The following is a 16,345-nucleotide window of genomic DNA, read 5'->3' on the forward strand; positions in this document are numbered from 1 at the left end:
ATGGGGTTGGGGAGTCTTAATAATTGTCTAACATGTAAAGTAGGAAGGGTATATTAAACTTTGCAAATATCACATTAACTCATAAAACTTTATTAAGGCTCTATTGAGAGGTGAGGCCAGCTGGACTTCCTGAGTCAAGTGGGGACTTGGGGAACTTGCCTGTCTTGCAAGAGGAGTGTAAAACGCACCAATCAGCGCTCTGTAAAAAGCACCAATCAGCACTCTGTAAAACACACTAATCAGCACTCTGTAAAACGCACCAATCAGCAGGATTTTAAAAGTAGCCAATCGCGGGGAGGACTGAAAAAAGGGCACTCTCATAGGACAGAAACGGAAAACGGGAGGGGACAGTAAGGGAATAAAAGCTGGCCACCCCAGCCAGCAGCGGCAACCCGCTCGGGTCCCCTTCCATGCTGTGGAAGCTTTGTCCTTTTGCTCTTCACAATAAACCTTGCTACTGCTCACTCTGAGTCTGTACCATCTTTAAGAGCTGTAACACTTACCACCAAGGTCTGCCGCTTCATTCTTGAAGTCAGTGAGACCACTAACCTACCGGCAGGAACCAACTCCAGACACATTATTAAGGTAGGCAGATCTTCAATAGATCTACTCTTTTTTATTTTTATTTTTTGGCAGTTTTATAACCATGTACCAAGGATGCACAATTAAAAAAAGTAAACCCAACTTTTACATTAAGATTTGACCAAAAAATCATCAATAATACATCGTTTTAATGCTAGTAGAATCTTATTCTGACATCAGTTCTATTAGCATAATTGTAATGCCAATTTAAAAAATCTAGTGGGTCTCTTCATTTTAGTTTAGAGCTTGATTGGAAACATTCAGGAAAACATCCATGGCTTGCTACTTTCACTTTACCTCTAGCACTATGCTTCTCCCCACCAGCCCTCCCTCCACATCCTCTGACTCAGAGACTATTTGAAGAGGACACCTGTTTTAAATGGATCCACAGGAAATACCTATGTTGCCTTTTCATAATCCGACCCTGCATCTGGTTGGCTGAAATGAAAATGTTGCCCACAGACTGATGCAACTTCAGTGTGACAACATTTACTGGAAGGCAGGAGGGACTCCAGTTTATATTTATTTTCCTTCCATTAACCCTGGTAGTTGTGTAAGAAAAAAAATCAGGGCAAAACCAGTTTAACAACCAGAAGATTAGTATTAAATTACACGCAGGGGTTTTACATCCAAAATTGGAATTTTTTAAAAGCTGAATGCAATCCTATGGCAGAAAGTTATTTGATAATCCTTTCTTTATAGCTTTTTATCTATAAACCACTTGTCCAAAGTTCATATTCTAGCTGATGTTATACACTGATATGACATTAATCAATCTCTCATGGAAAAGTGCTGCGTAGCCTACCCATTAAAAGCAGAATTTAGAGAGTTTCCTAGTGATTGACAGTCGTTTATCAACACTGAAAACCTTATTGCCCCAACATACTGAAAGTCACTCGCGGCTGCCTGTGCTGGAGTTTACACCCCACGTTCACACCCCCACCGGATCCCTCAGCACGGGGCACCAGCTCTCGGCCAACTGCAACTACCCCAGGAAGCGTCACCGCGATTCCGGGGCGGGAACATTTGTGGACACTGGGGTCCACTCCTTCAGTCCAGGTTCCTCGCCCCCTCGCCTGGCCCGGCGCCCACTAACCACAGGCCCCGCTTCCCCCTGGAGATCAGCGCGCACTTCCCGAGCCCTCGTAGCACTCAGAGGTCGCACCCACTCCCAGGATGCCTAGGGAGCGCCTCCTGGCCGGGTGTCCCGGGACCCTGCGAACGCAGGAGCAGAATGACGAAGGTGACGAAAGAGATGACGACACGCCTCCTGCCAGGCCGCGGCCGGCAGTGGAGAGCGTCCGCAAACCGCGCCCACTCAGTACAGGTCACCGGGGCGCTCGCGGCCGCGCCAGTCCCCGGGGGCGCGCGCCCAGCTCCCGCCCCTGCCTCGCCCCGCCCCCGCCCCGCCCCCACCCCGCGCCCGCGCCCGCGCCCGCGCCCGCGCCCGGGTTCCCACGGCGCCCGCCCCCGCGCGCCCGGCGCCTCCCTCCCGCCCGCCGTCCTCGCCGCCCAGCCCGTCCAGGCCTCTGGCGAACATGGCGCTTGTCCCCTGCCAGGTGCTGCGGATGGCAATCCTGCTGTCTTACTGCTCTATCCTGTGTAACTACAAGGCCATAGAAATGCCCTCGCACCAGACCTACGGAGGGAGCTGGAAATTCCTGACGTTCATTGATCTGGTAAGGCCGTCCCCTCCCCCTGCTCGCCTCGCACCCCGTGCCTGTGTGTGTGTGTGCGTGTGTGTGTGTGTGTGTGTATGCGTGAGCACCTGCGCACGTGCGCGCCTCCAGCATCCACCCGTGTCCTCGCCTCTTCCCCAGTGATTGCGTGTGAAGGCCTGGCTGCCCCTGCAGTAGCACCTTCTGAACCACTCACCGTTACCTGGTAGCTGGGTACCCTTACCTGGCAGCTGGGGGACAAATGGAGGTGGGGCGCAGCCAGGTGGTGGGCTCTTTGGAGGGGGACACCGAACTGCTTCTAAGAGGTGACACGGGAAGAATCTTCAACTAAGAAAGCATCGGACCTGAGCATGAATGGCCTGAGACCCATTCGCCCTCAAGGTGCTTTTCAGAGCACCCACCGTGGGATGAACTTGTTGCAGCTGAAGGAAACCGGGTATTGTCTAGTGGTTTGGAACTTCACCTGAAAGAACCAAATCCTTCTCATAAGGGAGAGAAAGCACCTAATAAAGTTGTCTTCTTTGCATCTGTTTTTTTTTTTCCCATTGTCAATAATTTACTTTCAACCTTTACCCCATACATATTAGGAGACAGAGATTTTCAAAGTGCATTCCCAAGGTGACTGTACACACTTCTTTGTCTTCGCATGTACAAATTTACAGTAGTTTGCATAAGCAGCTCCTCTGTTGGTACAATATGATAATCTTGACAGGTGCAGGTTATTATTAGTATATCATTTTGAAAGTTCTTCTATTTCTGGCACTAAAAGGCCCTCTTCAACCCCCCTGGAGAACAGAACATGGGCATAAGGCCCAATAATGAACTCATGGATGGACCTAGGAATTTCAGGGTAAAGGTGACTAAGACACACGCTAAAAGATTATTAGGAAGAGGCTTAAAACAAAAGCAATGAAGTTCTAAAGCACTCAGAGAAGTTGTAGAACGAATTCCTGAGACTCCCTGAACTGTTTATACACTAGGTTGGCTACACCAGCAAGATTATAATCTCTTGTTGACCCTCCATTCTGATGAAGAGAACACGATACCTGTTTTAAAATTTTCCAAAGGCTTAGGATGCCTCAAATGCAGAGAGGCTTTTGGTTTAAAAATAACACCTTATATTTGCATTATATTAGATACTTTCAGAATGGAATTTCAATTCTTTTGCCCAGCAGTCTCCAAACTGTGCACATACCCTTAGGCCCACAAGACTTCACAGGGCATAGAATGTTGCAAGGGTTTTAATTTTCAGATCCTCATCTTCCAACTCTGCTTGAAACTAATTTCCCTCTGAACATGCGTGATGCCTGCCAGTTCTCCTTTCATTCTCCCCATTCATCCAAGTGAGGAGCCCGTGACAAGACTCTGAGGTGTGTTTTTCTGTCTGTTCCTTTTAGCTTCCAGAAGATAGATGGCTGTCACCAGGGCTATCTTTATATTTAATTGAACAACAATGTAGGAGTTGTCTTGACAGAAAGTCTTATTGAGTTGATTGGCTTGTCAATGAGGATTGGCTTTGCCAATTATGTTGTGTAGCAGACATTTTCCGTATATTGAATGAGCTAAATCTGCAACCCTGAGGTTCTGATGCATATGTATATGAAGCAAGCATACCACCCATAGAGCGACAGAAAGATGTCCCTTTTTCAAGTGTTTAACTTAACTATGTTAAGGATGTTGAGATGTTATTTAAAATATGTGCATAGATTTTCGGAATTCTTTGAGGGGCTATGTGAGCGAAACTCCTTTTGGGACACTGCCTTATCCCATTCCTAAGTCAGATCTTACTTAGAGCTGGCCTATTTGAATGTTGCTAAAGAGCAGTGCTGGGCAAGAATATAGAGATGCTCTGGGAGCCATAGGTACTAGAAACAACCCTCAGTATCACTCTTGCGGTAGATGCTGTGTTGTGGGAGCAAGGGGAGGGGTCAGCAGGTGAACAGAGGTAGAAATTGAGGGTGTTGGTTAACCCAAGAGGTGCCTGCTTTTCATAATTGGCATTGCTTACTGTGCATTAAAAAACAAGGCTCAGAAGAAACGATATACCTCTCATAACCTTTGTGTGACATGAAACCATAGTAGAGTCAGCTTGATATGCTGTCATATAATTTATCTTTTAGCATTCAATAATTGGACTTGCCTGTTTTAAATACTAATCACCATACAGGACTTTTTCTATCCCAGAAGTCAGACAGTAGATTCAAATGTGAAACATTTACTTTGCTTCATATTTAGCTTCAGATTGTATAGGACCTTTAGCCAGCGTTGTAATATTTTACTCTGTGGCTCCTGATTGAAATATAATAATTATCTTTAACCAAGAGTGCCTGTGAGAAAGTATGTCTGAGATATATTCATAAAAACATTCATGCAAAGTGTTATTCTTTTTATTATTTGAGATTTAGAATCCTTAGAGCTTAAGCATTGTACAGCTGTTAAAACAACCAACATGTCAATCCTCAGTAATGGCATGAAAAGATTAGGCTACTATAATTTAGCCATTTTACTTTTCACTTTTAATGTTAAAAAGACCATAAACTTTATTACCTAGTGCCTTGTACAATATTGAGTCTAAGTTTATTGGAGTAATTTTGCAAGAGTTTAACTTTTTTAAATTGTAATGAGAAGGCCCTTTTTTCTAGCTAGCTTGGATTGCAGGAATCACTTATCCTGATAGCCACAGTTGGATTCCATATTCCATGGCTTCAGTTTACCAGGATCTGAGTCAGGAATCTCAGGCTGCATGCATCCAGGAGCAGACGGTTATGTGGCAGTGGCCATTCTGTTGTATTCATATCTCTCTTTGGGTATGAGGGTCATTCCAATAGATTCAGAGCTTATGGTCAAAAACTGAAATACACATTGTTGCTACCAGTAATCTTATACTGTTATTCTCCAATGGTTTCTTTTCCTAGTATTGAGAAACTGTAAGAGAACTAAGGCGTTTTTGGAAAACTGAAGTTAGTAAATGGAAAAAGAATACTGTCTTGGTGTGGTAGGCCGAATAATGGGCCTCCAAAGATGTTTACATTCTCATGCCAGGAACCTGTGAATACATTAGGTTACATGGCAAAGGGAAATTAAAGTTGCAGATAGAATTAAGATTGCAAATCAATTGACCTTAAAATAGGGTAATTATCCTGAGTTATCCCATTGGGCCCAATGTAATTACAAGGGTCCTTAAAAGGAATAGGGAACAGAAGACAAGAGCTTGTTGGAGGAAGATGTGACTGGAAGAGAGAGATACGACAATGCTGGGTTTGAAGTTGGAGGATGGAGCCAGGAGACAAGGGGTGTGAGAGGTGTCTAGAAGCTGGAGAGGGCAAAAAAATGGTTTTCCTCCTAGAGTTTCAAGGAACACATACCTGCTGACAGCTTAATTATAGCATATTTTGGACTTCTGACCTCCAGAATTGTAAAATAATAAATTTGTGTCGTTTAGGCAATTTGATTGATAGTAATTGATCACCACAGTAATAGAAAACTAGTATACTTGGCTTTAAAGCCTCTGACTTAGAAAAAAAACTTAACTCTTTTTGTACTTATAGAAATAAATGCAGTGACTCAGCTAGCCCTTTATGTATAGTAGATAACTGGTTAATTTTAGCTTTAACAAAAATGCAAGTTTTTTCCTACTTCATCCATGAAATTATGTGGAGGAGACATACATACGTGTAACAGTGGGCAATATGAGAATCTGTAAAGACTGGACTGTCAAGCACGTCTGTGTGAAGAGACCACCAAACAGGCTTTGTGTGAGCAATAAAGCTTTTAATTCACCTGGGTGCAGGCTGACTGAGTCCGAGAAAGGAGTCAGGGAAGGGGTTGCTTTATAGGAGTTGGGTAGGTAATGGAAAATTACAGTAAAAGGTGGTTATTTATTGTTAGCAGAGAAGGGGGTCACAAGGTACATGGTGGGGAGATCATAAGACTTATTGTCCAGAAGAAGAATGTCACAAGGTCGACTGATCAGTTAAGGTAGGGCAGGGACAAGTCACAATGGTGGAATGTTGTAATGTTGGTTAATCAGTTAAGGCAGGAATTGGCTGTTTTACTTCTTTTGTGGTTTTTTGGTTGCCCCAGACTTCTTGGCTCCTGCAGGCCATCTGGATGTGTATGTGCAGGTCACGGGTTACAATGGCTTAGCTTCGGCTTAGAGGCCTGACATGGACAACTTTGGAAAAACTAGGTCTTTACTGTGAAGTATTTCAGAGACTATCATTATGTAACATGTCAGGCCAGGAGAAGGAATACACTTCATTGGAAATAAGCTGGAAAGAAAGAAAATTTAAACTAGCTGTTGCTCAAATATTAACATTTTCTTAGTCAATATCACAGCTGATGAATTTTCTTCAAGTGACGTGGATTCATTCACTCATTCACTAGCAAAATGATTATTCTGCATGTTGAATAATAATTGCTCCAAAAGATAATAAAGAAGAATTAGGATAAAACCAATATAAATAAATGAAAAGAAAAAGGCAAATGTATTTTGAGGTCTTAAAGTAGTATTTGGGGTATAATAGGTGTTTAGTAAACATTTAAGTAAATGGAAGCTTTCTCTTCCCAAATTTTCATTGAGTATTCTTTTCTTGTCCTGTCTCCTCCCAAAAACATTCAAAATGATAGGAATTTAAAAATATATCAACCAGAACATTATTCATATGTATATGGTAGAGTCTAACAGATGACTCAGAGTCAACTTCTTTGAAAACCATGAACTGGATTTTTTAGAAAACTTAAAATATTGATGATGAATGTAAGACATCTTGATTTTTAAAAATTGAAACATATCTGGGAATCCCATTGGCTCTAGTTTGTAGTACTGGCCATTTTGAGAGTCATCCTCTTTTAGGGCCGTATCATACCCATTATTCCTCCTGGACTGGCTTTTCATTCGTGTCATGGCAGAATACTGTTCAGGCCCTGCCTACTCAAAGTGCGGGCTGAGGACCAGCAGGATCAACTTTGTCTGGGAGCCTGTAAGAAATGTGGCATCTCCAGCTCCACCTCAGAGCTTCTGAATCAGAGTCTGCATTTTAATAAGATCATCAGGTGATTTCTATGCACATTCAAGGTTGATAAATGCTGCTCTAAGCCACATTGTTTTTGTTTTTTAATTTACATGGATTAATTGTAGGACCCTGTAGAGCAGTCTTAATATATGAATTCTGCCTATTTTCTTTGTTTTTTTTCTGAGACAGTTTCACTCTGTCACCCAGGTGAGTGCGGTGGTGATCTTGGCTCACTTCAACCTCTGCCTCCCAGGTTCAAGAAATTCTTCTGTCTCAGCCTCCCAAGTAGCTGGGATTACAGGCACCTGCCACCACACCTGGCTAATTTTTGTATTTTTAGTAGAGACAGGGTTTTACTATGTTGGCCACACTGGTCTCAAACTCTTGACCTCAAGTGATCTGCCTGCCTCGGCCTCCCAAAGTGCTGGGATTACAGGTGTGAGCCACTGCGCCTGGCTTGAATTCTGCCTATTTTCAAAACATATTACAGATTGACTTTCACTATAACAAAAAACATGTAAGAAATTACAATTTGAAAATAAAAGAAAGAAAGATATGTTTCAGATACGAGAGATGGGTTAGTTATTGCTAATAAGAAGCAAATTTAAATAATCTTCAGGGCAACTAAGGTGAAAAACAATACACATTTGATTGTATTGTCCTTATGTTGAAAGAAAGGAGGTATAACAATTTATTGGGAAAAATACAGTTCTTTCCAGGCACTGACTTTTCAAGGTAATTTATCACTCAGATATTTATTTAAAGAACATTAAGGGTGGGTATGGTGGCTCACACCTGTAATCCCAGCATTGTGGGAGGCCATGGTAGGAGGCTTGCTTAAGCTCAGGAGTTCGAGACCAGCCTGGGCATCATAGCAAGGCTCCCACTACAAAAAATTAAACATTAGTTGGGGTGCTTGCATGTGCCTATAGTCCCAGCTATGTGGGGGCTGGGGCAGGAGGATGACTTGAGCCCAGGAGTTCGAGTTTGCAGTGAGCTATGATAGTGCCACTGCACTCCAGCCTGAGTGACAGAGCCAAATCCTGTCTGTAAATAAAAATAAAAAAAAAGAACATTGGTTAGCATAGTAGATAATATCTTTGATTGGTTTTTAGTGTAATATATAGAAAAATCTTTATGGTTAATATTTCTTATTTGATGGTTTTATGAAAGCCAAAGTCATGGTCTTATATTTTGGCTAGGTGAAGGCATTTTTGTAGAAGTTTAAGGTAATATAATCTAGGTACTTTTTTTGTTATCTAAATCTGTATTGCAAAAGAATTTCAGAAAACCAGAGAGAGATGAGGATAAATAAAGTCTCAGATGTGGAAAAGCTTGGGGTGCTCAAAGAATAGGAAATGGTCAAGTGTATCTGGACGATACCATTTTTGCTTTTAGACATGCTGAGAATTTTTGACATTTAAAAAATGTTAAAGAGGGAAAACAAGCTGCTTAAGTATACTACATTTTGCATTTGAGTTAGTCTTATGGTTATTTACATACTTATAAAACATATTCTTGGCTCTAGTTCATGACTTAATTTTAAATAGGAAATAAAATATCTTGAGAAGAGATTCTGCATGTCATTATGTAACTACGGTGCTTAGTTTTGCCAGTCAAAACCACACAGTGCCACGTGAAGGCCAGTAGTTTATTGAGTACTCAGGGAACAAAATTAGGTGGATTTTTTTCTGTTTTTTGTTTTTTGGGGTTTTGGATATTATACAGAGAGTGTAAAATTGCAAATTTTTTCTTCAGGAGACTCAGACTTGACCCTAAAATATGCATATAAACTTGAAGGCTCAAATAATGTTTTTTCCTAACCTGGAGGAAGAATTGTGAGAATAATGCTTTGCATAGAATCCTCTTCACCTTCTTTGCATGTTTCTTTTGGATCAGGCATAAAATAGGGGCCTGGTTTTGTTAGAGTGGGGGAAATAGTTGATGATATAATCACCCATTCCCTCTTAGTTGCAAATGGTATTGAAATTACAGAAAGTCATCTGACCACTAGTTGAGGTCACTTCTTTTCCCATTCCTGCCATCCCCCCATGTCTGGTATAACATTTAGCAAAATTGGTAACTGCTCTTGAGGGTTTTCATTTGTTTCTCTGTGTTCCTCTGAAATGTCATATGTTTCTGGGGGAAGCATGAACAATAGTACAATTTTCCACATTGAATCAGATATTCATGTGATCCAAGCATGCTTGGAAAAATCTTACTGCTTAGGATTCCATACAACATAGCTCTCTTGTGCAGTCTGTAGTTAGACAGTTAAAGGGCCCGTGCCTCACCTGCAGGGTAGCCCTTCTGAGTGCGGTAGAAGCAGAGCTTGCTTGGAAAGTGAGACACCACTTGATCAGATCCATTGTGGAATTGAACCAGATATAAGACAGAAGCATGGAATTCTGAAAAGTCAGACAATGCACTAGCACACTCACATTGTTTTGTATTTAGGTCTGTCAGGCTGTGTTATAATTTAAAAAATTAATTTCAAAAGCGATACATATTATAGAAAATTTGTGCAAATACAGGAAACAATAGAAATACAGGGAAGAAATTAATTCTCCCTAATTTTCCTTGCATCTTAGCATTTTAGGGCTTCAAGATGGTATTTATTTTGGAACTTTATGTACATACAGGAACATACTTAGACTACAGTGTATATGTATATGTGTGTTCATACGTATGTAGTCAGATATCAGAAAAATCATATTCTTTAAAACTTATTTTAAAATTACGGATATCACTCAGAGATACCAATGTTAGTATTTTGATATTTGACTTTTCAGTCATATATTTACTTCTGTTAAAAAAAATTCAATATGAACATATGGTTTTTATAAATTCTTCATCCACATACACTAAAATTTATTCTTTTTTTTTTTTTTTTTTTTTTTGAGATGGAGTCTCACTCTGTCGCCCAGGTTGGCGTGCACTGGTGTGATCTCGGCTCACTGCAACCTCCACCTCCTAGGTTTAAGCAACTCTCCCGCCTCAGCCTCCTGAGTAGCTGGGATTACAGGTGCATCCCGCCACTCCTGGCTAATTTTTTTGTATTTTTAGTAGTGACGGGGTTTCACCATGTTGCCCAAGTTGGATTCGAACTCCTGGGCTCAAGCGATCCACCTGCCTTGGCCTCCCGAAGTGTTGGGATTACAGGCATGAGCCACTGCGCCCGGCCAATTTATTCTTTTTAAGTATACAATACTATACGTTTTGACAGATGCATAGAACGGTACAAATACCACCACAGTCACCTAAAAGCATTCCTTTGTGTTGCCTATTTATACTAGAACCCTCCCCTGAATCTTATCAACCATAGATTTGTTCTCCATTTGTATACTTTTGCATTTCCTAGAAAAATATATAAAGCATACAGTATGTCTTTCAGTTGGGCTTTTCATTTAGCAGAAAGCAATTCAGATTTACCTATGTTATTGTACATATCAGTAATTTATTCCATTTTACCACTGAGTAGTGTTCCATGGTATTGATGTACCAGTTTTATTTACAAGTTGAAGTACATTAGAGGCATTTTTCAGTTTGGGGTGATTATGAGAAAAGCTGCTGTAAAGATTTGCATGCAAGTTTTTGTATAAACATGTTTTCATTTTTTACTGGTCATGTGCCTAGGAGTGGGATTGCTTGGTCATATGGTAAGTATATATTTAACTATATAAGAGACCCCCACAGTTTTCCAGAGTGGATGTGCCATGTTGCATTACCACCAGCAATGTGTGAGAGCTCCACCAATGTGAGATGGGAACTCACATTGTATCTTTGGAGTGTGGCATTGTCAATTTTTCTTTTATTTCAGCCATTCTAATAGGTGTGTAGCACTATCTCATTGTGGTTTTGAGTTCCCCTCATAACTGAAGTTGTTAATTATCTTTTCCTGTGCCTTTTAATAATATATTTATGTTCTTTGTGAAGTTTGCCCATTTAAAAAATACTGGGTTGTTTTATTATTATTAAGCTTTGAGAGGTTTTATGTTTGCCAAATAAAAGCTCTTTGGCAAATACGTGATTTGCAAATGTTTTCTCCCTGTCTGTAGTTTATTTTATTGATAGTGTCTTTTACAGAGCAAAAGTTCATTTTGATGATACAAAATTTACCATTTTTCTTCTTTTTATGGAACCTCCTAGAAGTTTTAAAGTTTTAGGTTTTACATTTTTATCTGTAATCCTTTTTTTCTGGTATATGTTGTGCAATTTTCCCTGCACCGTGTCTTGAAAAGACCATCATTTTGCCATTGAATTACCTTTGCACCTTTGTCAAAAATCAATTGACTAAATTTGTGTGTCTGTTTCTGGATTCTGTTCTGCTCCACTGATGTGTGTGTCCCTTCACAGGTACCATACATTGTTGATTGCAGCTTTATAGTAAATCTTTAAAGCAGGTAGTGAGAATCATCTAACTTTGTTCTTTTTCAAAATTTGTTTATGCTATTCTAATTACTTTTCCTTTTTGTTTAAATTTAGAATAATCTTGTTAATATCTACAGATAATTGTACTTGGATTTTTTAGTAGAGTTTAATTGAATCTATAAAACGATTTGGGGAAAGTTGGACATCTTAACAATATTTACTTTTCCAACCCATGAACATGACATATCTCTTCATTTATTTAGATTTTTAAATTTCTTTCATTGGTGTTTTGTAGTTTTCAGCATATAGTTTGTGCATGTAGTTTGTTAGGTTTATACCTATTTTATTTTTGATTAGTGCTATTATGAATGGTATTTTTAATATTTTTTTAGAAATTTTTGTTTTCTTAGTCCATTTTGTGTTGCTATCACAGAATACCACAGACTGGGTAATTTATAAAGAAAAGAAACTTATGTCTTACAGTTCTGGAGGCTTAAAAGTACAAAAGCATGGTGCTGGCATCTGGTGAGAGCCTTCTTGATGCACCATACCATGGTGGAAGGCATCACAGGACAAGAGGGGCATAAGAGAAAGAGCCAAACTAGCTTTAGTGACAGACCCACTCTTGTGATAACTAACTCTCCTGTGATAATCTGTTAACACATTAATCCATTAATGGCAGAACCCTCGTGACTCAATCACCTCTTAAAAGGCCTTACTTCTTAATACTGTTAGATTGGGGATTAAGCTTCCACATGAATTTTAGAGACATAAACATTCAATGGCAGCGAACCTTTTATATTTAATTGACATTTTAATTGAGGTAATTGTAGATTCACTTCAGTTGTAAGAAATACAGAGAGATACTGTGTAGGCTTTACCCACTTTCTGCCAGTGGTTACACCTTGCAAAACTGTATTATAATATCACAACCAAGATACTGATATTGAAACAGTAAAGTTATAGAACCTTTCCATTATCACAAAGATACCTCATGTATCCCTTTTTGGCCACAACTACCTTCTGCCTTTGATCCATCCTAACCTTTGGCAGCCATTAATTTGTTCTTTCTATGGTTTTTGTCATTTCAAGAATATTATGTATCCATAACCATACATACGTGACTTCTGGGGATTGCTTTTTTTTAAAATCAGAATAATTACCTAGAAAGTCGCCCAAGGTGTTACATGTATCAGTAGTTTGTTCCTTTTTAATTGCTAGTAGTATTACATAGTATGCATACACCACAGTTTAGCCATTTATCCGTTAAGGGATATCTGGCTTGTTTCCAGTTTTGGCTATTATAAATAAAGCTGCTGTGGACATACATGCAGAGGTTTTTGTGTGACCATAAGTTTTTATTTCTCTGATATAAACATCCAAGAAGAAAAATGCTGTATTCTATGATAGTTGCAATTTTTAGTTTTACCGGAAGCTACCAAATGGTTGTCCAGAGTGGCTGTACCATTTTATGTCTCCACCAGAATATGTGACAGATAAAATTTAGCCCCATTCTTGCCAGTTATTTGATGTTGTCAATATTTTTAATTTTAGCCATTTTAATTGGTGTATAGTGATATCTCATCGTGGTGGTGGTGGTTCTTCTTCTTCTTTTTGTTGTTGTTCTTCCTCTTCCTCCTTCTCTCTCTTTCTTCCCCCTGCTCTTCCTCCTTCTTCTCTTGTTCTTCTTTTTTTCTTTTCTTTCTTTTTCTTTTTTTTTTTTTGTGTGTGTGTGTGTGTTTGCGTGACTGAGTCTCGCTCTGTCACCCACGCTGGAGTGCAGGGGCATGATCATAGCTCATTGTAATCTCAAACTTCTGGGCTCAGTTGATCCTCCTACCTCAGCCTCCCGAGTAGCTGGGAGTATAGGCATGTGCCACCGTGCCCAGATCGTTTTTTTTAAATTTTTTTTTTTGTACAGACAGGGCTTTGCTGCATTACCTAGGCTGGTCTCAAACTCTTGGCCTCAAGTGGTCCTCCCATTTCAGTCACCCAAAGTGCTAGGATTACAGGTATGAGCCACTATGCCTGGCTTATTGTGGTTTTAATTTTCATTTTTCACCAAAATTGACAAATGGGATCTAATTAAACTAAAGAGCTTCTGCACAGCAAAAGAAACTACCATCAGAGTGAACAGGCAACCTACAGAATGGGAGAAAATTTTTGCAACCTACTCATCTGACAAAGGGCTAATATCCAGAATCTACAATGAACTCAAACAAATTTACAAGAAAAAAACGAACAACCCCATCAAAAAGTGGGCGAAGGACATGAACAGACACTTCTCAAAAGAAGACATTTATGCAGCCAAAAAACACATGAAAAAAATGCTCATCATCACTGGCCATCAGAGAAATGCAAATCAAAACCATAGTGAGATACCATCTCACACCAGTTAGAATGGCCATCATTAAAAAGTCAGGAAACAACAGGTGCTGGAGAGGATGTGGAGAAATAGGAACACTTTTACACTGTTGGTGGGACTGTAAACTAGTTCAACCATTGTGGAAGTCAGTGTGGTGATTCCTCAGGGATCTCGAACTAGAAATACCATTTGACCCAGCCATCCCATTACTGGGTATATACCCAAAGGACTATAAATCATGCTGCTATAAAGACACATGCACACGTATGTTTATTGCGGCACTATTCACAATAGCAAAGAGTTGGAACCAACCCAAATATCCAACAACGATAGACTGGATTAAGAAAATGTGGCACATATACACCATGGAATACTATGCAGCCATAAAAAATGATGAGTTCGTGTCCTTTGTAGGGACATGGATGAAACTGGAAAACATCATTCTCAGTAAACTATCGCAAGGACAAAAAACCAAACACCGCATGTTCTCACTCATAGGTGGGAATTGAACAATGAGAACTCATGGACACAGGAAGGGGAACATCACACTTGGGGGACTGTTGTGGGGTGGGGGGAGGGGGGAGGGACAGCATTAGGAGATATGCCTAATGCTAAATGACGAGTTAATGGGTGCAGCAAACCAACATGGCACATGGATACATATGTAACAAACCTGCACATTGTGCACATGTACCCTAAAACCTGAAGTATAATAAAAAAAAAATTTTCATTTTTCAAATGGCTAACGACGTTGAATATTATTTTCATGTGCTTACTTGCCATCTGTATATCCTCTTTAGTGAAACAAATAGTACTGTTTTGTTAAATTTTACTTTCTGGTTGTTTATTGTTAGTGTATAGACACATATTTAATGTGTATATTTTGACCTTATGTCCTGGTGATTTAACTAAACTTATTTATTAGTTCAAGGAGCTTTGCTTTAGATTCTATGGGAGTCTTTTTTTAATTTAGACTATCATGTCACCTGTTAATAGAGACATTTTATTTCTTTCTTTTCAATATGGATAGCTTTTATTTCCTTTTTACGGTTTATTGCCTTGGTTAAGACTTCTAGTAGGTTTTCGGTAGACGAGGAGAGAGCAGATATCCTTAGGAGGATCCTTTCTTGTTTCTTGTTCCTTTCTTAGGGGAAAACATGCAGTCTTTTGCAATTAAGTATGATGTTAGATACAGATTTTTTTTATATGCCCCTTATCAGTTGAGTAAGTTTCTTTCTATTCCAAGTTTGCCGAGAGGTTTAAAAAAACTACAAATGGATGTTGAATTTTGTCCTATGCTTTGATTTGTTCATATGGTTTTTCTTGACTTTTTTCCAAATTTAAAAAAAATAAATTTCATTGTGTATATTTAAGGTATGCAACATGATGTTATGGGACATATTTAGATGGTAAAAAGATTACTGCATTGAGGCAAATTAACATATCCATTATTTCACAGAGTTGCCCATTTTTTGATTTTGCGGCAAGGTCCACTAAAAGCCACTTGTTTAGCATGAATCCCAAATACAGTACAATTTTATTACATAGAGTCCTCATTTTGTGCATTAGATATCTAGACTTGGTCATCCTACATATCTGCTACTTTATGTCCTCTGACCTACTTCTTCCCATTTCCTCCCCACTTCCCACTCCTGTGCCTGGTAACCACTGTTTTGTTTTCTATCTCTGTATATTTGATTTTTTTTGGGATTTCACATATAAATGAGACCATGCAATATTTTTCTTTCTCTGTCTGGCTTATTTTACTTAGCATCATGTCCTCTAGGCTCGTTCATGTTGTGACAAATGGATCTCATTCTTCTTTAGGGCTGAACTGTATGTATATATACACTGCAGTTTCATTGTCCATTTGTCTGTCAACAGAGAGTTAGGTTGTTTCCATATCTTGGCTATTGTGAATGATGCTGCAATGATGAACATGGGAGTGCAGATATGTTTGTGAGATGGTGATTTCATTTCCTTTGGTTCTATTCCCAGAAGAGGGGTTGCATATGGTGGTTCTATTTTTTTTTTATTTTTTATTATTTAGAAACCTCCATACTGTTTTTCGTATGGCTCTACCAACCTACATTCCTACCAACGGTGTACAAGAGTTCCGTTTTATCCACACCTTTGACAACATTTCTTCTTTTTTGACTTTTTGATAATAGCCATTCTAATGGGTGTGAGGTAGTATCTCATAGTGGTTTTGGTTTTCGTTTCCATACCTGAGACTGGGTAATTTATAAGAAAAGAGGTTTAATTGGCTCATGTTTCTGCAGGCTGTGTAGGAAACATGACACTAGCATCTACTTCTGGGGAGGCCTCTGGAA

General features: G+C 39.5%; 1 protein-coding gene across 4 annotated transcripts in view; it reads left to right on the forward strand.

Annotated features, from left to right (window-relative positions):
* Positions 1-1,634: 1,634 nt before the first annotated feature.
* Positions 1,635-16,345, forward strand: part of AIG1 (androgen induced 1) — a 270,991-nt gene continuing 256,280 nt past the window's right edge. The window contains exons 1-3 of one of the 4 annotated variants that reach the window (XM_032160661.2): positions 1,635-1,909; positions 2,142-2,261; positions 2,403-2,793. In XM_032160661.2, coding sequence (XP_032016552.1) covers positions 1,817-1,909; positions 2,142-2,261; positions 2,403-2,405 — 216 coding nt within the window. In that variant the 5' untranslated portion in view covers positions 1,635-1,816 and the 3' untranslated portion in view covers positions 2,406-2,793. Of the gene's footprint in view, positions 1,910-2,020; positions 2,262-2,402; positions 2,794-16,345 lie in introns of those variants that run through there. The other 3 variants (XM_032160604.2, XM_058435605.1, XM_032160597.2) reach the window with 3 other exon arrangements.

The sequence above is a fragment of the Hylobates moloch genome, unplaced genomic scaffold (genome assembly GCF_009828535.3).
Source record: "Hylobates moloch isolate HMO894 unplaced genomic scaffold, HMol_V3 SCAFFOLD_2, whole genome shotgun sequence".
Taxonomy (NCBI): domain Eukaryota; kingdom Metazoa; phylum Chordata; class Mammalia; order Primates; family Hylobatidae; genus Hylobates; species Hylobates moloch.